A 23,913-nucleotide genomic window follows, 5' to 3' on the forward strand; every position below is an offset into this window, starting at 1 on the left:
CTGCTGCCTCCCAGTTCTAAAAGACCATGTACAAGTCTCCAGCGAATGCAGTCTCCACACAGTTATTAGAAATGATGGCATTCCCGGAGTGCTGGGACTGCACACTCTGCCCTCCAAAACAAACAGTTCTCTCACGGCTTCACCCTCTGCGTTACTCCTTAGATTAACATGGGAGCTGGCGGGTTGGTTAAGAAGATGCAACTAATATTTTTGAGGGCATAAAAGATGATTGTGCTGGTTCTAATTCCAGAGCTGATCTTTTTAGCAGATTATGATGGATGACTCGCTGCAGTGGTCAGCGCCTCCTGTATATTTTAGGAGGAATGCTTTCTTTTGACACTTACTTTACAGAGACATATGTGTATCCTATTTTAATTAATGGAAGAAATGATTCATTCACAAGTGAAAGATTTAATTAAATAAAGGGTCAGCACGGGTCAGCCATGAATTGCAAAATACCTCAGATGTTTATTATACTCTCTGCCATCTCTGCTCGTCGTCTGGAGCATACATAGCAATAAAGGCAGGCCCTCCTGCAAAGAGATGAAATGAAGTTTCATTCATTCATTCAACAAATATTAATTGGGCCCCTACTGTTTTGAGGCGCTGTACTGGGCCCTGGAGACACAATGGACAGATTGACATGATTTTTGCTGGAATAGCAATTAAAATGCTGTGGAAACAAAAACAAATGAAGGACAAATAGGGCATAATTATTACAAATCATAACATGTCTTATGAAGGGAAAAATAAGTTTGTGGGATGTTTTCCTTACAGCATTTTGGAATTGTTTTTAAAAGAGCTTAATACACATCTTTATAATGCCATACTTGTTTAATTTTGGAACATATAGCTGACTTTAGTCTGATCCACATCCAACACATGAAATATTTTATTTCCAGAAGCAGCAGTTATATATATATATACTGAGTTACCCAAACTTAGGATCACTATTATTTCCCCCAAAATATTGGGGAACACAATTGCTGGCTTCATCCGTGCTTCCTCTGAGTTGCTAAACCTTTTGTTTTAAAATCAGACAATTTGCCAGGTGTGGTGGTGTATGCCTGTAATCCCAGCAACTCAGGAGGCTGAGACAGGAGGATCTCAAGTTTGGGGCTAGCCTTAATACCATAGCAAGACTTTGTCTCAAAATAAAAAATAAAAAGGGCTAGGGATGTGGTTCAGTGGTTAAGCACCCCTGGGTTCAATCCTTGGTACCAAAAACATTTTTAAAATCAGACAATCCTGGAATCAAATCCTGATTTCTTGGCTTACTCTCTCTGCCCTATGGAGCTACTTTGCTTCCCTGACCTCAGGGAATGATAAACTTCATAAGGCACTGAATCGTTGTTAGATAATCCATGAACAGTGCCCAGGGCAGAGCAAACCCACCATTAATATCTGTAGCTCAATTCTTATTATATTATTATTATTAATAGTAGTATTTTTTCCTCCCTTCTGGAACTTACCTCAATCCACTTTTTTCTGGTTGTTCATGTTATTTTCCTATCCTCTTAGTTGATGACAGAGGTCATAACTTTTGAGCGCTGGACCTAGCTGATACTGGGTATTACTCAGTAAATTACTGAAGAAGGAATAAAGGAAATTCTTCCTATACCTTTTTGGAAGTAACTAGAAAATAAACTGCAATAAACCAAGTCTCTCAAGGCTTTTTCATGACACTTGAAACAAAATTTAAATTCCTTGTCATGGCAAACAGGAGCCTACCGTGCCTAGGTCCCTGCCTCCCATTCCGGTCTCCACCACCACCACTTCTCTCCCATACTCAGCTGGAGCCACTGGCCTTGCCTGGGACGCCTTTGTTCTAGAAGTCTGCATGGCTTTCTACTGTCAGTCCTGTTCAGATAGCTTCTTCTCCAAAGCACCTTACCTTCTCTAAGCTCCTTACCAATTCCTTTCCTATCACCTCACCTTAAAATGATGCTCTATATTTTCTTTATAGATCCATCACTGACAAAAATTAAATTATGTATTTCTGGTTTTACAAATTTATTGTTTATCTCTCTTCCTTATGATATGCAAGTTGCTGAGGGTAGGAGGCTACTCTGTTCTTGGTCAGCCCTGAGTCACCATGCCCTTGAGAGAACCAAATGAAGCATCCATTTTCGTTTTCCTTGGAAAAAAATAGGTGTAAAAACTATCCAAATAGCTTGCAAAGTATAGTAGCCTCCAAACTATCAGAGCTTCCCCCAAAATTTCAGGAAGAGGGAAAGTAAATTTTCTAATCACATGGATGGTGAGACACAGCCAACAGGACGGCTCCCAATTTACAAATTTGCACAGATTTCATACCCGGCTTTGCTTTTTCATCATGAGTCTGTTCCTTTTTTAATCACACTGCCTTTGTGATTAAAAAGTGCTTGTGAGCTTACTCCTATTCTTGGAGCCAGCAAACATGGATTTTCCTTGGTTTGTACATGATCTGTCTCAAAGCACAGATCAGGAAAGTTGGATGTGTCATTTGGCATGTTGTGCTGACTGAGACTTGAAGAACTGCAGACAAGAGAGGTGTCTCCATCTGCCTGGGATGTCCTGAAGGTGGAGAGGAAAGGCAAGAAATACGTGCACCTAGATATTGTCCAGGAAACAATGACTGTGGTTAACCGTCCCTGAGTTGGAAGAAAGGAGTGGGCACTGGTCGGTTTTCTTCCACTCGTGTGTAAGAGGTCAGAGCCTGGGTGTGTGCGCTGTTGCGTGGTGTGGGGCCTTGCTGTGGTTGTTTGGAGCAGTTTGTCCCGGAAGTCTCTCCAAAGAGCCAAACAATGCCGGCTGTTCCTGGCAAGGTCAGGCTTGGCTTACTCACATCAGTGTTTTAGGAGAGGTGCTTTGGGGTAACAGAACTGGCTCTGTTTCCACCATGACCACATAGGCCCTGGTTTCCGCCGTGCAAAAACAAAATTTTTAAAAATGTTACCATACCAAATTGTTTGCGGCTTTTGTTTTATAAACAATTTTTTCAGTCTGTGGAAACTGTAATAAGACCAATACCATATCCAGTTGTTTTCCAGAGCGCCAATTCAACTTGGGAGACTTTCTGTCATCACAAGGTTCTGTTCTTTCCTAGCAGATAGTCCTGAAATATGACTCCATGTGGGCAAGTGCATAGTGATGGGAACTTGGCCTCACCTTGAAAGCACAGGCTTCTTTCCAGTTCTGGAAGGGTACGATTCAGACCTCATGGAGCACCAGTGAGAGAGAGTCAAGAAGTGATAGATCCAGATTCTGCTAGGCCAGGGAGAGACTCCATGAGAAGGTTCAGCGCATTTGGGCTCACGTATCCCACTGGCCAGGAGGGTGCTCTGTGGAGGCCTGGACATTCCCAGGTGCCTTTATGATTCCCCCAAGCTCACTGCTTCCAAATGCCTTTCTTCTTTCCATAAGATTTCATTTAAGGCAAGTGGACGAAAGCTTATGACCGGATGTTACTGATTTTCAAACAAAAAGCAGGTGAGGGTAATAATATTAACAAAATAAATATGTTCTAGGAGAAAATAATCTAGTAGATCCTTCTCACTTACACACATGACAAATCACAACGTTGAATTGAGCCCAGGAGCCTTTGCCTTATGACGAAGAAAGCTCGGGCTATCTGCAATAATCCCCTGAGGATGGATTCCATTTATAACTGATTCCAATGGATAATTTATGGCTAATGTATGACATTTTTACTCCCAGACTGTGCAAAGCAGTAGTTCAGAATCAGATTGCCATTTCCAAATCTTGCTTTGCCATTGACTAGCTAGGCCTCCAATTCCACATCTATGAAATGGGAATATGTTTACCTAAAAGTATTGTTGGGAAAATTAAATTAGATAATCCACAAACATATTTGGCATAGGTCTGGCATATACTAAGTTCTCAATAAATGTTATTTTAAAACTACAATTTGTTGCATTATTGTTAATGTTTCATATTTGTTGTTTATGAGTCCTATCCACTTCTTCCTTTTTCTTCAACATTTTTACTCTCTTGAATCCTGAGCTCCAGCTTGAGATAATAGGCCAGTTGTGAACACTCTCCTGGGTGGTAGATCATAGGAGGGGATTGTACTAATTAATGTAATGTATCAGGCATTTGAGAAGTATGGGGTAATTATTAATTATAAGGAAATGGGATTGGTGCCTGTTAATAAGAGCCATTGATACTTGGAAAAAGATAATAAAAAGTAACGTAAAATCACCAGGCAATGGAAAAGCCAAGTGTGCAGCTAGCATGACTCCCTAGTAGCTTATCATAAGGTTCTCGTCTGCTGCAGGGGGTGGAGGGATGCATAGAAAGTTGAGGTCAAGTGGCTGAAATCCTAAAAAGGTTAAATTACCAACCAAAGCATATCCTTTATGCATTGCCAGGGACTTGATTGGGAAAAAAATGGGACCTGACAGTTGGGATTATCTAGCTGAATATTCTTGAAAAAAACTTAAATTCCTTAACTCCTCTAATCTCTTTCAACCTGAAGAAATGGCTCACCTCTCCCTGTAAGAAGAAAGAACTGGAAGACAAAGCAGAGTAGTCTTCTCTACCTAAAAGACAACATATGCCTCCCTCAAGATTTCTCCCACCTCTTCTGCTTACCATGAGGCCTGTAGCTGGGATTAGGCCATCATTTAATCCTGCTGGGGAGAAACAAGGCTGATGAGGGAAGAGAAGGAATGTTCTTCAAAGATCCCACAAGCCACCTTTGTACAAAGCCAACATGTGCTAGCAGAAGCTAAGGAGGAGGGGCAGGGCTAGATTCTGAGGGTATTGATCAAGGAGTCTGGAACATAAATTAATAGAGGTAACTTTATGAACTTAGGAGGACTTTGAAAAATAAGATTTAACCTACTGGCAAGGACCTAGGAGATGATGTGAACTTGCTTCTAGGATAGATCCTGAGAGTATGGAAAAAGTGATGATGGTCCACCTTAAGTGAAATCAAAAGGTCCTAACTGCTGTACTAGATGATAAAGAAAGTGATTAAAAAGTTCAGAAAAGAATCCATGCTGAAGTGGACACATCAAGTAAAACTACAAGACTCAACTAATAACTGTATTCTATGAGAAGGCCAAGAAAACATACCAAATACCAAGAGCAGAAGGAATGTGCTAGTGCTAAAGGCAGAAAGCTGCCCAAGTAACACAAATATGAGATTTTGACCCCTTGCTTTAAAACTCATTATTGACTCCCCATTTCTCCCACCATCAAAATGTTCCAGGGACCTGCTCAGTAAGCCCGAACTATAAGGAGGATATGATATTTGGGAAGTAGACTGACTAATCAATGGGAATGATGGCACCCCAAAAAAGTAGAGGTGGTACTTAACTGCCAGAAGTCACATGGCCCCAGTAAAGGCATGGCTGGAATGGCTTCCAAGGGGTCCTAACCAGTGGAGAGTTGTGGAGATATCAGTATTACAATGAAGGGTAGTAACTGGCAGGCCTCAAGGCAAATTAGACAGGCAGCCAACAAGGATCCTAATCAGTTTTTACTTCCAAAGAAATCAAGGATGGATGATCAGGAAGTTCAAGGTAGACATAGAAAAAACAAACAAAAAAAATGTCACAATTTCTTGTCCACATTCTGAACTTGAATCTTCTGTCAGATTCAGCCTCATGAACTGAACTGGAAGCCAGTTCTCCAGAAGTAAACTTTCCCCTAGTCTTTTGTGAAAGGGACCTAAGGCCATGCACTTGGACAGTTATACACTGAGGAAAAGGAAAAACCCAAACATTTCAAGGACTACTGGGCATGGTCGCATGAACATTCAGAGGTCTAAACCATCATTGTAGCCACTTTCAGGGAGTGGAGGACTACAGGGGCTGGTAATGGAGGAAAACCTGATCAAGGTTTGCAGTGTTTACTAGAAAAATCAGCCTACCCACTGGTCATTCTCAAAGGCTAGATTAGTGCATTAAGTGGAGATATCATGAGACAGCCATCAAGCTGATTAGAATTGCAAGACAGGTAGAAAAAGAACAAAGAAAGAGTGGTTATTCCCGGGAAAGGTAAGGGATTAAGACATTGATGCCAACAGAGAAATATAGTAAACTTTGAAGGTATCTGTTTGATTTGGCAAGAATTATCTCACTAATGTCCTTAGAAATGGCAATTCTAGCCAAATCATTCACTCTTTCACTTAACACATAATTATTACATAGGCCAATGAAAGGGAGGAGAAGATAGGGAGAGGAAAGAAGGACAGAAGAGAGGAAGGGAGGGGAGGAGAGCAGAGGAGGATAGGAAGAGGCAGTTGGAATAGGATGTGCAGAGCCCAGCAACTGAGGAGGTGGGGGGTAGGGGGGAATGGCAAAGTCTATGGAATATATACCTGACACCCTCAGTGTGGAATTTTGTTGTTGTTATTGTTCTAATTAGTTACACATGACAATAGAATCCATTTAGACACATCATACATAAATGGAGTACAACTGCTCATTTGTCTGGTTGTACATGATGTAGAATTACAGGTTGTGTAATCCTATATGCACATAGGGAAATAATGTCCAATTCATTCTACTATCATTCCTATCCCCATGCCTCTTCCCTTCCCTTCACTCTCCTCTGTTTAGTCCAAAATACCACTATTCCCTCCTACCTACTAGTATCCACATATCAGAGAAAACATTTGGCCTTTGATTCTTTGAGATTGGTTTATTTCACTTAGCATAATATCCTCCAGTTCCAGTCATCTACTGGCAAATGCCATAATTTCATTCTTCTTTAAGGCTGAGTATATATAATACTACTGTTTCTTTATCCATTCATCTATTGATGGTCACCTAGGTTGGTTCCATAATTTAGCTGTTGTGAATTGAGCCATGCTATAAAAAAATTATATTGGTGTGGTTGCATCACTATAGTATGCTGATTTTAAGTCCTTCGGGTATAAACCTAGGAGTGGGGTGACTGGGTCAAATGGTAGTTCCATCTCAAGTTCTCCGAGGAATCTCCTTTCTTCTTTCCAAAGTGGTTGCACCAATTTGCAGTCCCATCAGCAATGTATGAGTGTACATTTTCCCCCATATCCTCGTCAATATTTATTGTTGCTTGTATTCTTGATGATTGCCATTCTGATTGGAGTGAGATGGAATCTCAGTGTAGTTTTGATTTGCATTTCTCTAATTGCTAGAGATGTTGAATATTTTTTCATATATTTGTTGATCGATTATATTTCTTCTGTGAAGTGTCTTATCAGTTCCTTTGCCCATTTATTTATTGGGTTATTTGTGGGTTTTTTATGTTAAGTTTTTTTGAGTTTTTTATATATCCTGGAGATTGATGCTCTATCTGAAGTGTGTGTGGTAAACTCACTTTAAATGTGGTAAACACACTTTAAGTGTAGTAAGTTTGATTTTAAAGTAAGATGCAAAACCATCTTCATGGTAGGATGGGGGCCTCAAGGTATCTTGGCAGCCAGATCGGGGCTGGCTGTACAAAGTGATCACAGACTCCACCTCAGTGCAATGGGGACAGCTGTTGTATTGGACAGGGTCCAAGCTTAGTATTACAATGGAGGAGAATCCATACAGAGAATTGGTTACAACGATGATGGAAGGTTGAGAGGGCAGATAGAGGCAGCCCCAGATGTGCATGACTGCAAAAAGCAGCTGTTAGTCAAAAGGTTAGGAGAATCAAAGAGGAGAGGTAAAGCCCAGTCAGAGGAAGTCCCCACATTCATGCGGCTGCTCAGGCCTCAGGGAAGGACACAGCTGGTTGATGTTGCTACTTGGAGGAAGGAAGAGCGCGACTGGGTTGGAAGTGCTAACTGAAGCTGGGGCTATAGCCATTGCTGTAGTTTGGTGCTGTTTTTGTTACAGGGACACCAACACTAAAATCAGAAATAGTCACTTCCTCTTCTTTCCATCCTCCGATCTTCCTCCAGTTCTTCCTATTAGCTAATAGGAAGCCAGCTGGCAGGAGTTTCTGGAAAAATACAGTGTGCAGACCCTGAATTCAGCATCACAGAGCAGAGCACAGAAGAGTGGTTTAGGAACTGAAAGATGAAGTTAGTGCTATGGTTTCAACATTTGTGTCCCTCCAAAATTTTGATGTTGAACTTCTAACCCCCAAAGCAATGGTTTTAGGAAGTGGAAAGTTTGGGATGTGAGGGCAAAACTCTTATGAATGAGATTAGTGCCCTTATAAAAGAGACTTCAGATAGACCCTCACCCCTTCCACCATGTGAAGATAGAGAAGGCACCACCCATGTGCCAGACACCAGATCTGACAGCATCTTGTTCTTGGATTTCCTAGCTTCCAGAACCATAAGAATAAATTTCTGTTGTTTACACACTACCTAGTTTATGACATTTTGTCACAGAAGCCTGAATGGAGTAAGACAGCAAATAAATGCCACGATCATACCAGAGAACAGAGATGGCTAAGGGGGCTTAGCTTTCTGTTTACAAAGAAACTGGTACTCTGTGGCTATGGGGCCAGTAAGTGTAGGGAAGCCAGCAGGCATGGGGTGTGACCAGCGCTTCTCTTCCTCTTTGTTGGTTAGCACTGGCAGCTGCAGGGATGCCACAGAGACCGATGGCAGAGATAAAGCACTGGCAATGGTCCTGAGCACATCTGGTGACTGATTCTGTAGTCCTGGGAGTTGCAGCAGACTGCCACAGCTTTGTCCCCATTGCTAAGGTTTTTCCCAGGTAGAAAGGCTTTAGATGAGCTTTTTCAGGCAGTCAGACCATCTGAACAAAATTTAGAGGAGAATAAATTTTCAAGTCACCTTTGGAAGATAGTCAATATATCTTTTTTTCTTTCATTTATAAGATGAAATAAATAAGTATTTAGAAATCAATAGTTTTCTTATATAGCAGAGGTAGCTAATTAAGAAATACAATAAGAAAATATCCCACTCTCAATATCAATAGAATTATAAAAACCTAGAAACAAACTTAATAAGAAATATGTAGAAGCAAACTACAGATAAAGAAAACTGAAAGTTTTTCTGAAAGGACCAAATATAGCACTGGAATAAAAAAGACATAGGCCATAGGAAGGCTCAGTATCACTACAATATAAATTATTCCACAACTTAATTAGAGGTTTAATAAAGTTACAAAGAAAAACTCCTTTGGCAGTTTTTAACCTGTATAGGCATAAATGTCCAGGAACTAATCATTCTCAAACAATTTAATGGGTATATAAGTTGATAAAATTATTCTAGAAAACAATTGGACTGTAGAAATCAAGGGTTATTTTAAATGTTCATATATTTTGATCTGGAATTTTACTTTTCAAATTTTACCAAAAGGAATCATTAGAAATGCTGATACAACTTGCTGGCAAGGCAATTTATTGTATATTGTAATTTATTTATAATTAACAAAAAACAGAAATATTCCAGATATCTAAATATAAGATAATATTAAGTGAACTACATATCCAAGTATTACATATTATTAAACAATTTTAAAGCATATTATCCATGAGTACTCAAAGATATGGCAAGAAGTTGGGCTGGCATTATAGTTCAGTGGTACGACACTTGTCTATCATGTGCCAAGGCTCTGAGTTCAATCCCTAGCATCACAAAAGAAAAAAATTGTCAAAGATACAGGAGACAGTTTAGTATAAATGTTACCTAGAACACAAAATCCAACACTTTTATATAATGAAATAATATGCTTATATGTATGAGTGTATATATGTATGCACAGATATATACATAAACTTCAACATACATAGAAAAAACTTGGGAGGAAATTTATGTAAAATTGAATTTTTACCATGAAAACATTTAGCTAGAAAAAAGTTTATCATATCATTTTATTTCCTCTAATTCTTCTTTCAAAAATTCAACACTCTTTATTAAGGGCCAACATGTGTCATACCTCTTGTCACCGTCTGCCATTTGAAGATCAGACCCCCTTGATCAGTTGAGAGTCTACACTAGGGACAGAAGGAAATGGGACAGGAAGGATGGCTTGCAACAGGTAGTTTATGGTTTTGTAAATCAGGCAGGAGCTTGGATTTGCTATGTCTAAAGTGATCAGTGTGCAGGTAAAAAGTAGCAATTGTCTTCTGAAAAAAAAAAAAAAAAGCATAGCCCTTGATTCCATTCTTGTCCCTAGCCTATTTGTGGAGGAAATGATTACCATTCCACTTTTTATACCACTGGAAGCTGTCTCTAAATTATGAAGACTGATCCAATAACACATAAGTATTGAGACTCTTCCTTTCTGTACAAAGTCCCCAGAGATAGGAGCAATTTCTATCAAAGCTGTATCAGACATAAAAACCACAGGAGCTTCTAATGCAGGAAAGTAAATATGGCGAAAAGTAATTAGAGGTAGATTTTTACTGGAACAGGGCTTAAAGGATCATAAGAAGTCTTTTGCCCCTATCCTAGCTGCAGACAGAAGTGTCCTCAGCAATACCTCTAGGAGGCCATCCAGCTTCAGGAGACACACCAGACTTAAGTCATAAAGGTGGTTGTCCAAACCCAAATTCATGATCTTATACCAAAAACTTCCCCTGGTGAATTATGATACTATCTACTGGGTTACCAAAGTTAGAAAACTAACTAATAATCATCTCAGACTCCTCCCTTTCCCTCATCAATGACATCAAATCAGTAGTCCTTATTGAGATATCATTAATATCTCTTGAGTTGCATTACTAAAATTCAGATCTTTATCATTTGTCACCTGGATTACTACAATGGGTCTGTCCATCTAGTCCAAATCCTTTCATAGATCCTTCATAAACTAGTCCTGTGGGATTTTCCAGCCTTTTCCCCTAACATTCCTGAAAACGTACTACATTCCAGCCATGTCAAACCATCTGAGAGTTTGCCAAACGGATCTTACCCTCTGTCATCTCTCTGCTTTTATTTATTCATTTATTTATTTATTTATTTATTTATTTATTTATTTATTTTGCTATTTCTACTGCCAAAAAATCTATTCTGCACTCCCCCACCCACATGATAACACCTATTTATTTGCCCATTAAGACTCAACCAAGCCAGGCACAGTGTTGTACAGAATTACTGAATGGGTTATAGAATCCCAGTAACTCAGGAGACTGAAGCAGAAGGATGACAAGTTCAAGGTCAGCCTATGTGATCTAGTGACACTCTGTCTCAAAATAAAAAAGAGCTTGGAATGTAGCTAGGTGATAAAGCCCCCTGGTTCAATCCTCAATATCCAAAAAGCAAAAACAAACCTCAACTAGGACTTGCACTATTCAGGAAATCATCACCAATCCCCCAAATCTAATTTATATGTCCCTATCCTGTGTTCACAAAATTCTCTGTATCTTAGTTATTTCTCCTTGGCGTTCATTTAATTGCTATAGCTGTTTAGCTGTTTAAATGTCCCTCTTTCTCACTATACTGACTTTCTTGAGAAAGGGACTGAGTGTCTTTTTGTGAGCATTGGTTATATCTGTCTGCCCAGAGCCATTCTTTCTATGGAAAAGTGCCACCACTCCATCTCATGTGGCTCTACTAAACATGGCATCCTATCTGCCTGCTTGCAGTAGCCGTATGCAGGGGACCCAGTCTTGGCCTATCTTTTGGTAACATATCCTTTGACAACAACAACAATGATCTAAACATAAGCATGTGATTTGAAAGTATTCCTGTGATATTAATATCTGCAAAGACCCACATAAACATCTTTTCCATTTGAATGGAACATAATAATATAGAAGCTTTGAACCACCAACAGCCAAATTTCCCATCTCGCATAAAGAGCATGCTCTTGGATTTAAGCTAACCTCAGAAAGGGAAGCAGAGTTAGGATATGGAATCTCTAGAGCCTACATAACATCACTTAGCCCTTAGATCTAGTATATGAGAAGCCAGCACATTCCACATTTCCCAGTTATATAAGCCAATAAATTCTCTTTTGTGTTGAAAGCATTTGACTAACATTCTGCTACTTGCAACCAAAAATTCTGACTAATACATCCTTGGAATTTGTATGTTTTTCTGAATCACAGTGACTAGCATGTAGGAGTAGGTTTGGATAAAAAATGTGTCACATGGAGGAATGAAAAATTTAGCAAAAGGTTTAGTAGTTGCCTCCATGATAATTGAATTCCTTGTGCCCCCAACTGCTCAGTGTCTGCTATTCATCAACAAGATACCCACTTCTTGCACTTTTTTTTTTTTGGTAATGGGGATTAAACACGGGGATACTTGACTAGGGAGCCACATCCCCAGCCCTATTTTGTATTTTACTTAGAGCCTTTACTTAGGCTCTTCAAAAGTTGCTTCGCGCCTTGCTGTTGCTGAGGCTGGCTTTGAACTTGCAATGCTCCTGCCTCAGCCTTCAGAGCCACTGGGATTATAGTCGTGCACCACTGTGCCTGGCTAGTTATGGTTTTCTTCATAAGCAAAACTTTATTTAATTTCAAAATTTTTTTCTCTATATTAGTTATACATAACCTATTCAGTTATTTCCTTCCTTTTAAATATAACAAATTGAATCCTATTTCAACATACATGTGAAAATCACAGCCTTTTATGTTCAAAATGACTCAAAGTTCTTTGAGTCAGAAACAATCCCACTTGAATCCATTTAACTCATGTAAATATTTACCAAGTTCAAAAAGAATGCTTCTGAAAGTTTTCCTCTCATTATTTCCTAGAGATAATATCGAAAATCATCAGAAAGACAACCACTGTCTATTTTCTCTCATATGTGGAATCTAGAGGTGGATGTAACAGGATGGCATCATGAATGTAGTAGGGAGACCATTAGTGTGAGGAAGGGGATTAGGGGAAAGGGAAGGGCTGGGGACAGGGTCTTGGGGATAAAATCAATCACACTATGTTATATGCATATATGAATATGTCACAATGAAACACATTATTTCATGTAATTAAAATGTAACAATAAAAAATCTAACATCACCAAAAGTATGACATATTTTTACAGCAAAAAATAAGTATGTAAAGAAAAAGAAAAGAAAACATTAGAACTAGATTGTTCAATTGCTATTGAGGGGTTAGGAAAATCTAACAGTATATGGTGACTTCTCTTGAAAATTAAGTGTAACCAAAGAGACCAAATCAGGTGCCATTCATCCTCAGCAGAGAATGAGAAGGACCATCCAAGGCAGTAGTGGTATGGCTTCTTACAATGTAGTGATTTTGAAATTTTGACATAGTCTTTGTACTCACAGAGAAAAGCAAGAGGTTGTGGGAATTTGGAATAGTGTGGAGGGGGTTAGATTGTTCTGTGTAGACACTGGGGTGAATTTTATTTTATTGACAAATAAACATTGTATTTATTTATGGTGTTCAACATGATGTTTTAAAATATTTATATATTTCAGAATGGTTAAATTAAGCCAATTAACATATGCCTTATCTCACATACTTATTATTTATTTGTAGTGAGAACACTTAAAATCTATTTCCCTTATCTTTTATTATTTAAACTATCTATGTTGCTATATCTCTCGTTTGTCTTAACAAACCTTAGTTCACCACATATACTGTGGCCTTTTGTGATTAAAACTAAACAATAACAACAACAACAAAAGGATAAATAAGAGTATGAGAAAGTCATACAAATGTGGCACAGTAGGCTTTCAAACCAGGGTAGAAACAGAAATTCTCTTAGGATAGTAAATAACTACAGGCAGGCAGGCCTGGCCAGAGGAGGGTCAGACTGAAAAAAAATTTTGTGTTGCATATTGAAATAACAATGGATTAATACCATATTATTATTTCACTCTGCATGTAGGCACATCATTTGTAAATACAACTAGAAACTGTAATTATAGAAAGCATCTCACATGGTCTTTAATATTTAATTAGTCTCCCCACTGGAAATCAACCACGTAGAAAAGAAACGCTTTCTCAATAGGTTAATATTAATTACTTAACAACCCTGACATCGATATTTATGGAATACTTATGAAACAAGCTTTCATGAAGTGCAAGCATGTTCATCCGTCTACTGGGAGGCTTGCAGCATTTTTCAAAGTGTCAAATTCACTTTGCGCTCTGCTTCTTTATGTTGTGAAAATCTGAAATTACTGTTGATTTGAAGGCTCTTCAAAAGGCTCTTTTTTTATCCCTAGCTGAGAAAAAAAATCAGAACAGATTAATCCAGTATTCACGTATGTCATCTCCCAAACTTGCAAAAGGAAGAGGATAATCATATAAGGAAAAGAAATATTATGAAGTAGAAGAAACTAGAGAGGCAACATCATTGTATGCAATTTATGACACAAAAGTAAAAAATTATTTAAAGCTAGAAACTGGCCTTAGAAAGAAATATAGGACTGGGGACATAGTTCAGTGGTAGAGTGCTTGCCTAGCAAGTGAAGGCTCTGGGTTTGATCCCCAGCACCACCAAAAAGAAGAAGAACAAGGAGAAGGAGAAGAAATAGAGGAGGAAGGTATTTGATTTGAAGAATTTGAATTGAAGAATGTTAGGAAACAGCACCAATCTACACATCTTTTTCAGACTGTGTAAGTATGGTACCTGACGGTACCTAAGATTCTGTCCCTTATACCTGGTGATCATGTGTTCATCATTCTCTCAGCAATGTCTATTGAATGCCCACTCTGCCCTACCTTAGTGCAGGTACTGGGATACAGTGACAAGTAGAAACCAGCCACTATCCTTAGGTGCCAAGAGTCAACTGGGGGACACCCAATTGAGAAATAATTGCAAAACACTGTGTCCAGGGCAGCACAAAAATAAATACTGGTGAGAATGGGAATTATAGGTGAGGAATGTTAACTTTTGCATAAACATGTTGAATATTAAATAAATACATGGTGCAAAATATTTCTCTTTCTCCTTAGCACCTGCAAATTCTTCTACTAACTAATCATGAATTAGCATGCAATGGTGCAAGACATGCTAGACCCTAAACCAGCTCTGTCTTTGCCTTATCAACCCTGAGACATTCAGCAAGGCCTGGGAGTCCTCGGAGCCTCAATGGCCTCCTCTATCAAATTAGTTCATTTGTCCTGATGATCTATAAGCTACTCTCCAGGCTTGACAGTCTATGAAGCTTCATTTAAAATGCAAATGTAATCCTCAAAGGGTGATGCATGAAGCCAATGGGACTTTATTGTGCATTAGTTAATTAAATTAGCTAGCCAGTCACCTTGCAGAGCCCCTGAGTAAAAGGGACACAGGTGGGATTCATCTCAAAAGAGGAGAGGAAGGGTCCTAGAATAAGGGTGAATAAGAAAATAAAATCTTGTTAAATAGATGCAGTGAAAGGCATTGAGCCTCTGGGGGAGTCTGCAGAGGGAAAGGAACCCCCCAAGCAAATTTTTAACACATTGTAAGAGAGTGTCTTTCAACCTCGCTTTCAGAATAAAGCATTGAACAGATGATGTGGTCAAAGACTATAGTAGCTCTAGATTATCTACACAGGAAGGGCTGAAGGTAGTGGTCTAGTTGAAGAGGGTGTTCAGGGACCCACCTTGAGAATACATTTGCATTATATTTGCACATACCATATTTGCTTGAGTGGTTGGTTTATGTGTGTGAGGGAGTGAAGATGAGATTTTGTAATATGGCTTAGGCTATCCAAGTAACCCCAAGACCAACTGAAGAAGAAGAAGGAAACTAAAAATCCTCTTGCTTTTTCTTTTTTTTAAATTTATTTATTTTTTGCATTACAATTCTTAATACACCTTTATACCACAATTTATCATATCTCTGATTATATATAAGGTATGTTGACACCAAATTCACATCTTCATACATGTATTTTGTATAATGATGAGGGTCTCCTTCCACCATCCATGCTCTTCCCCTTCTCCCTCCCTTTCCCTCCCACCCCTATTCCCTATCTATAGCTAATCTTCCTCCCTTGCTCTCCCTCCCAACCCCATTAGCTTTTTCTAAGAAAGCTCATCTGATGTCACCTGTCGCATCATGCAGACTACTGAAACTCCACACCTCTGCTTCCATCCGACCACGTCAACTAGAGGGAGAGAACTGACTGATTCTGCTTTTCACTGTCTTTGACACAGAAAAGTCACTGTCCAGGTGCCATCAACCTAGCAGCTTTAGCAAAGGACACATGTGAAAAGAGGATATATCTAGCCTTAGTCACCCACTTTTGATCTTTCTGCATAATCATTTCAATTTTTTGTTCTTATCATATTCATTTCTACAGGTAGAGATTTTTACAGAGGATATAACTTCGCAGATGTATTTTCCAACTAAAGATAAAGTGATTTTTCAGGTGCTTACAAAGGGCTGTGACAACTGTGGCTAGAGTTCAGGAATGAGGACCTGATAGGTTGGCAGAAATGGAGAACCCTGTGCAAGAACTAGGCTTGAGTACAGCCATGTGAGTCAGGGACCAATTGGCAGGGATCAATCCATTGGTCTAGTGTTGGTCAGTTTCACATAAGAGAACAGAACACTGTGCTCAGAGTGGCTGCGGAAGAGTGTTAATATGTTACTCGGCTTAGGTCAGGTTTGATCTGTTCTAAGTTAATATCTGACACCAGTCAGTTCAAGGTATTTGAAAAATGAGATGCCTGCAAATAATTTCCACATTTGAAAAAGAAAATGAAGACTACATACACATCTATTTACCTATTTTAAACAAATGCCTCTTGTGTGACTGAAGCAGACACTGGTTCACCTATGATCACACGCCCTGATTTCTCACATCTGACAGGGAGGGGCCTTACAGGTCCTGGTAGCTGCCAACTTTCTTTAGAATAAAGCCACTTTTCCTGCTTCTCTGTAGGGGAGCCAAACCCATTGCCAGCCTTCAGTCCTCCTTCCCACTCTCCCAGACCTTGTTCCATCAACTTTCCTGAGTGTCCCCTCCTAAAATCTCAAACACCCTCTTAGCTCACAAGAATGGTTTGTCTTTCACATCTACATGTAAACTCTTCCTTTCCTTTGTATTTTCCCACTAATTATCATCTCCTTCATCTACGAACTTCTTTAACAGTATGCTATTTTTGATGTTTCCATTATCATTAACCAATCAACTCACTACAGTTTATCTTCTTTTTCCATCAAGAAACAGAAACTCCCTAACAAGAAAAGAAAGCATTTAATTTTCAATGTACTGAATAGCACCCATTCTCCCCTCCTGGAAGAATCTAGAAAGTCAGACTTTTGTTGCAAAGTTTCCATATGCAGATTAGGTTCTGATAACTAAGACATTCACACGATTTGTTTACATAACATCTTTATTTTGTTTATTTATTTTTATGTGGTGCTAAGGATCAAACCCAGTGCCTTACATGTGCAAGGCAAGCACTCTGCCACTGAGCCACAACCCCAGCTCATTTCACAAAAATTTTGTAAGACAAATGGAATGGAGGCTTTGTTCTCTAGCTCTCTTGCTAACAGGCAAGCTCACAAACATGAGCATCAGAAAGCGCTGTGGGGCAAAGATGACCAAACTCAGTGCCTCGTTAACACCTTTATGAGTGTCAAGAGAATTTCACCGATGACAGAAGAAATGGCTTCCTAACCCCGACCACCTTATCTCTATTTTATTTTATATTTTCATTTATTTCTTTATTTATTTTGGCACTGGGACTTGAACTCACAGGTGCTTTACCACTGAGCTACATCCCCAGCCCTCATTTTTTTTTTTTTATTTTGAGACAAGATCTCAATAAGTTGCCAAGGGCCTCACTAAATTGTTGAGACTGGCCTTGAATTTAGGATCCTCTTGCCTCAGTCTCCTGAATCACTAGGATTACAGGTGTGTGCTACCACGCCTGGCTCAACCACCTTATCTCTACATATCATCTATTATGATGAGCATCAAACTTAATAGTTCCAGTCATGATCTCCTGAATCATGTTGTCCTAACATTCTCAATCATTGTTTTAAAACATCTCATTTCTTGTGTAAGATCCTTTCATGATTAATATGTTGTGTTAGTCAGCTTTTCATATGTATGACCAAGACAATTGACATGAATGACTTCAGGGAGGACAGTTTTATTTTGGCTCACAGTTTCAGAGGTTTCAGTACATTGTATTGCTCTGGGCCTGAGTTAAGGCAGAACATCACGGTAGAAAGGTGTGGCAGAGAAAAGTTTCATATCTCATGACAACCAGAAGGCACAGAGAGAAACAGGAAAGAATGAGCCAGGGACAAGATGGAGTCCCCAAGGGCACATCCCTAAGGACTTACTCCCCTTACTAGGTCCCACCTCCTATTGTTTCTATCACCTCCCAGTAATCCACTCAAACTATAAATCCCTCAATGGATTAATCCCCTGATAAGATCAGAGCCTTCATGATCCAATCACCCTCCAAAACCTCATCTCTGCTGAATTTGGAAACATTGGAGACCAGGCCCTCAGGAAACGAGCCTTTGGAAAACATTTATAACAAAAATGTAGGGTATTTTCTTTCTCCTATACTGAGCCCTGTCTAATACAGGTTGTGAGACTGCAAGAACAGATTCTCAACACTAGAAATTTTAGGAATAGATACCTAATTCAGTTGTATTTAAAGGCAAGAATGATTCAGTTCCCACTGAAAAACAGAAAACTGGCAGTCCAAGGTACAGTTGCAAATAGACTTACTTAAATTATCACTTATTTGGTAGGCTTCAATTAAGTGTCTACTGAAGGCAAGACTTTTGGTTTCTACCGATTTGGGCCAAATCAGTAGAAACATGGTAAATGAGGATTAAGGGGCAGGCAGCTGAACATTTCTGAAGTTCTGGTGAGCTTAAGGAAAGAAATGTAAGCTTTTTAAATGTCCTTAAATGCCAACCTCTACGTCAAATTAGTGGATTGAAGAGTGTTTTAGTCAGCTTTATCTCTGCTGTGACTAAAAGATCTGACAAGAACAATTTTAGAGGAAGACAAGCTTATTTGAGGGCTCACAGTTTTAGAGGTCTCAGTGCATAGACAGCTGACTCCATTCCTCGGGGCTCAAGGTATGGCAGGACATCACTGTAGAAGGGCATGGTGGAGGAAAGTGGCTCACATGATGCTCAAGAAGCAGAAAGAGACTCCACTTGCCAGATGCAAAATAAAGCCCAAAAGGCATTCTCTAAATGATCCATCTCCTCTGGCCACACTGTACCCATCTTCAGCTACCACTCAGATAATCCCATCAGTGGGAGGGGCTGATTCATTGATTGAATTAAGGTTCTCATAACCCAATCATTTCACCTCTAAGCCCTCTTGCATTGTCTCACACATGAGCTTTTGGAGGATACCTCATATCCAAACCATATCAAAGAGTTCCTTTAACTTCCATCAAACACTCTCTAATCTTTTAAAGCAAATCTTACTTTTAAAGCAAGATTCCAAGGCAGATCACAGGTTTGAATTACAAATTTATTTGAATTTTCTGCCTAACCTGGTCTTCCATATTTAAGTTAGATTTTGGTTAGGAAAGAGTGGATGCCTAAAAATTGAGATGAGAATACTTAAATAAATTCAGATAAATACAAATCCCTGGCACTCCTAGTATTCATAAATCTCCCTGATCAATAAAAACAGTCCTTCCTGTCCAAACAATAAAGTTAGTTATGGCTTGTGTGGGAACCTTGCAATGACCATCCTTCCAGAGGATGCCAAGCATCCGCACATTCCACCAGAGCAATTTTCATTGTAACTTATAAAAAGTCACATCCCATCATGTATCAAAGAGAATAGTAAAGACAGTTTACTATTCAAATATTTGCAATGTTTTGGTTATTTATATTTATAGAAGCCTGGAAAAATGTGTGATAATGGATTCATGCATGGGAAAGGTAAACCAAAAAGAAGAAATTATCAATATAGATGTATTGGCTAGAGATTTTGAATTCAATAATCTAATTAAAGAGCGTGCATCTGTTTATTCAATTGATCAACTGAAAATCTGGTCTCAAAAGAAGCCTACCATCCTAAATGAGATAGAAATGTCAAAAAAACTTGAACATAGTGGAGAAGGGGAACAATCTGAGGACGTATGTAATGAAGAATGTGGAAATGCTCATTCACTATCAAACTGCACTTGGCAGGAGGACCCAAAAAATACACCCTTCACTGAGATACAGAGAAATACATGTGTAGTTCAAGCACCAGTCCCACTTAAACACGAGTGGTTGTCTCATGTGGGAGATACGGTTATCATAATAGGCTCCCTGAGTTCAGTAGTGAAGTCAGGATTCTGGAGTGGCACTGTCCCAAATATGAATTGTAAACTTCTTCCTTGTCTCCTTAAAGAAACCAAAGCTTATGCCAGGGTAACTGTGCATTGGAATCTGAGGAATATCTGCCACAGTCTGGTTGGGCACAAATCACGAGCCACTGAAGCAGGAACAAACTTTATTTTTGAACTCCACCAGCACACTCCACACACGCTCCCCAGGAACTCTCCCGAACGCCTCGAAGCTCCTCCTAGAACCACCAACTGGAAATCCCACCTCTGGCACTTCCCCAACCAATGGGAACTCTCCGGGAATCCCCACGAGAACTCCAAAGTAGCAGGCCAAGGCGGACAGCAGGGGTCTAATATACACAGCTTAACATAATCATTATCATCTCAATGGCTTGCTGGTGTCACCTCTCAACCACTCCATTCTGGCAAAAATGCCATGCATCATTCAGACTCAGCTATGGCTCTCAGCAAATATCCACACATTGGGGATATAACAAGATCTTGATTCTTGGCTAGCACTAATTCTTAGGAATGAAAGGGCAACTGTGATCAACTATTAAGAGTAATGACTTGGATACTATATATTGTTGGCACCAGTTGCTGCTACCGTTTGTTTTACCCTATTCTGTGAGGTGGAGGTGCTGGGAACATACAGGTACACTGCAAGTTCACAGGGTAGAGGCCCTGCTGCTGAGCTAAACTCAACCAAAGACAGTGCACCTTGCACACAAATAAATAACACTCAATCTTCAGATATACTTTGATAAAAAGAATAGAAGAAACAAAAACCCAAGCTCATGACCAGGTTCCGAGTAGAAACAAACATGGGTAGGCCCCCAGGTTCCAACTACAGACAAACACTGGATACCACACACACATCTCAATCTAGATTACTCTAGGACACTAGTAAGTGAAGACAGTGTCCTAAGGTGCACTCATAAGAGCAAAAGAGAAATCCCTCCCAAGAGATGCATAAAACCTAACACAGGAATGCAAGAAAAATAAAATAATAAGGTAACAAAACACCTCCTAATATTCATAGTTCACCAGCAAATGACCCCAAAGATATTGAAGTAGATGAAACATCAGATAAATAATTCAAAAGAATAAATATGAAAATTATTATTGAACTCCAAGAGAACACAGAAAAACAATTTAATTAATTAAGGAAGACAGTACAGGATATGAATGAAAAAATTTAATAAGGAGATTGAAAAAGAATAAATAAATATCTTGGAAATAAAAGACATAAAAAAGAATCAATTGTAAGTTTCTCCACTAGAGTAGACCATGCTGAAGACATAATCTCAAACTTGGAAGACAAAGCGGCCAGCCTTGAAAATTAAGAAATTAAGACAGCATTAAAGAAAATAAAATAAGTAACAATGATAAGAATACACAAGAACTATGGGACAACATGAGACCAAATTTAAGAATCACTGGGATTGAGGAGGGTTGTAAGATGCAGGCTAATGGAGTTGATAACTCCTTCAGGAAAAATAATAACAGAAAATTTTCCAAACCTTGAAAATAAGATGGACATCCAGATACAGGAGATTTTCAGAACCCCAAATAGACAGATTTAAAAAAAAAATTCCATAACACATTATAATTTAAGTGCCTAACATACAGAACAAGGACGGAATTTTTAAAGCCTCAAGAGAAAAACATCAGGTAACATTTAGAGGCAAGCCTATCAGAATCACTTCTGTTTTCTCAAAACAAACTAAAAGCCAGAAGGGTTTAAAATTGTGTGTTCCAAATTCTGAAAGAAGATAACTGTCAACCAAGGTTTATCCAGCAAATTTATCCTTCAAAATCAAAGACAAAATAAAAACCAAGATTAGCAGAAACTAAAATAATTCATGACTACTAAACAGGCACTATAGAACTTACTTGGAGTAACACTTCACAGAGAAGAAATCAAAAACAAACCCTAGCACTCACAAATAAATAAATCTCACTTGAAGAGTAGCTAATCAAAGGAGAAACATTAAACATTAGAAATAAATAAACAAAAGTGGCAAGAATTAATAAATATCTTTCTATAATAACATTGATTATAAATGGTTTCAATTCTCCAATTAAAAGACAGGCTGTCAGCATGGATTAAAAAAAAATCCAACTATTTGTTTTTTTCAGGAGATGCACCTTACAGACAAAGACAGCACAGGCTGAAAGTGAAAGGATGAATATTGATATACAATGTGAATGGAGCCTCGGGGGAAAAAAAAACAGTAGTAGCTATTCTCATATTTGACAAAACAGACTTCAAAACAAAATTAATCATAAGGGGCAAAGAAGGTCACTTCCCACCAGTAAAAGGAATAATCCAACACAAAGATACAATAATAATAAATATTTATGTCCCAAAAGTGGGTGCAATTAATTACATAAAAGAGACACTACTCAGGGGGCAGGTGTTGTAGCTCAATGATAGAGCACTTGCCTAGCAAACCCATAGGCACTGGGTTTGAGTCTCAGCATCACATATAAATAAATAAAATAAATGTCCAATAAAACAATAAATAAAAATATTTTAAAAAGAGACACTACTCAAACTGAAACCTCAGATAGACCCCAGTACAATAACACTGAGTGATTTCAACAAATTTCAACACATCTCTTACTATTACAAAGGTCATCCACACATAAATTCAGTAAAGCTCTTTAAGCCTGAAAAATGTTATAAATTAAATGGACTTAACAGACAGTTATAGAATATTTAATCTAACAACAGCTGAATATACTCTCTTCTCAGCAGCTCATGGAATCTTCTCCAGAATGGACCATATTTTAGGCCACAATAAAATGCATAGCAAATACAAAACAAGAGGGAGAAAGATATAATTTCTTGCATCTTATCATAATGAAATGAAATTATAAATCAACATGACAAAGCCCTACAGAAATTTTATAAACATGGCGATCAAACAATACATTTTTGAAAGATGAATAGATAATAAAAGAAATAAATGGAGAAACTTTAAAATTCTTAAACTCAAATGAGAATCATGGAACAATATACCAGAACATCTGGAACAATATTAATGCAGTTCTAAGAGAAAAGTTTACAGATATGTGTGCCTACATAAGAAAATCAGAAAGATCCAAAATAAACAACCAAATGATGCACATCAAGGCTTTAGAAAAAGAAGAACAAATCAATTCCCAAACCAACTGAAGGAAGTAAATAATTAAGATCAGAACCAAAATCAATGAAACTGAGAATAAAAACAATACCAAGGATTGATAAAACCAAGAGTTAGTTCTTTGAAAAGATAAACCACATTGATAAGCCCTTAGCCAAACTAACCAAAAGAAAAAGGGATAAAACCCAAATTTTAAAAAATTAGAGATGAAAAAGGAGAAATTACCACAGACATCAAGAAATCACCACAGACATCAAGAAATCCACTGAATCATTAGGGACAATTTTGCAAACTGATACTCCAATAAATTGGAAAACCAAGAATAAATGAATGCATTTCTAGATAAATAGTATCTGCCAAAACTGAATCAAGAAGATGTAGAAAACCTAAACAGACCAATAACTTGTAATGAAATAAAAGCAGGAATAAAAAGCCCTCCAACAAAGAAAAGCCCAGGACCAGATAAATTCACAGCTGAATTCTACCAAATCTTTAAAGAAGAACTATTATCAATATTCCTCCAATTATTCCATGAAATAGAAAGGGATGGAACACTTCCAAATTCATTCTATGAAGCCAGTATCACACTCATATCAGAACTAGATAAGGCCATATCAAGGAAAGAAAACTTCAGATCAATATCCCTGAACTTGGATGCAAAAAATACTT

At 38.4% G+C, this 23,913-nt stretch overlaps 1 protein-coding gene across 14 annotated transcripts in view; it reads right to left on the reverse strand.

The window, feature by feature from the left end:
* Positions 1-23,913, reverse strand: part of Tm2d1 (TM2 domain containing 1) — a 206,076-nt gene that overhangs the window by 92,697 nt on the left and 89,466 nt on the right. For 2 of the 14 annotated variants that reach the window (XM_078026384.1, XM_078026385.1), the window contains one exon: positions 392-533. The exons of 11 other annotated variants lie outside the window; for them this stretch is intronic. In XM_078026384.1, coding sequence (XP_077882510.1) covers positions 438-533 — 96 coding nt within the window. In that variant the 3' untranslated portion in view covers positions 392-437. Of the gene's footprint in view, positions 1-391; positions 14,053-23,913 lie in introns of those variants that run through there. One more of the 14 variants, XM_078026386.1, reaches the window with a different exon arrangement.

Source organism: Ictidomys tridecemlineatus, chromosome 11 (assembly GCF_052094955.1).
Source record: "Ictidomys tridecemlineatus isolate mIctTri1 chromosome 11, mIctTri1.hap1, whole genome shotgun sequence".
Taxonomy (NCBI): Eukaryota; Metazoa; Chordata; class Mammalia; order Rodentia; family Sciuridae; genus Ictidomys; species Ictidomys tridecemlineatus.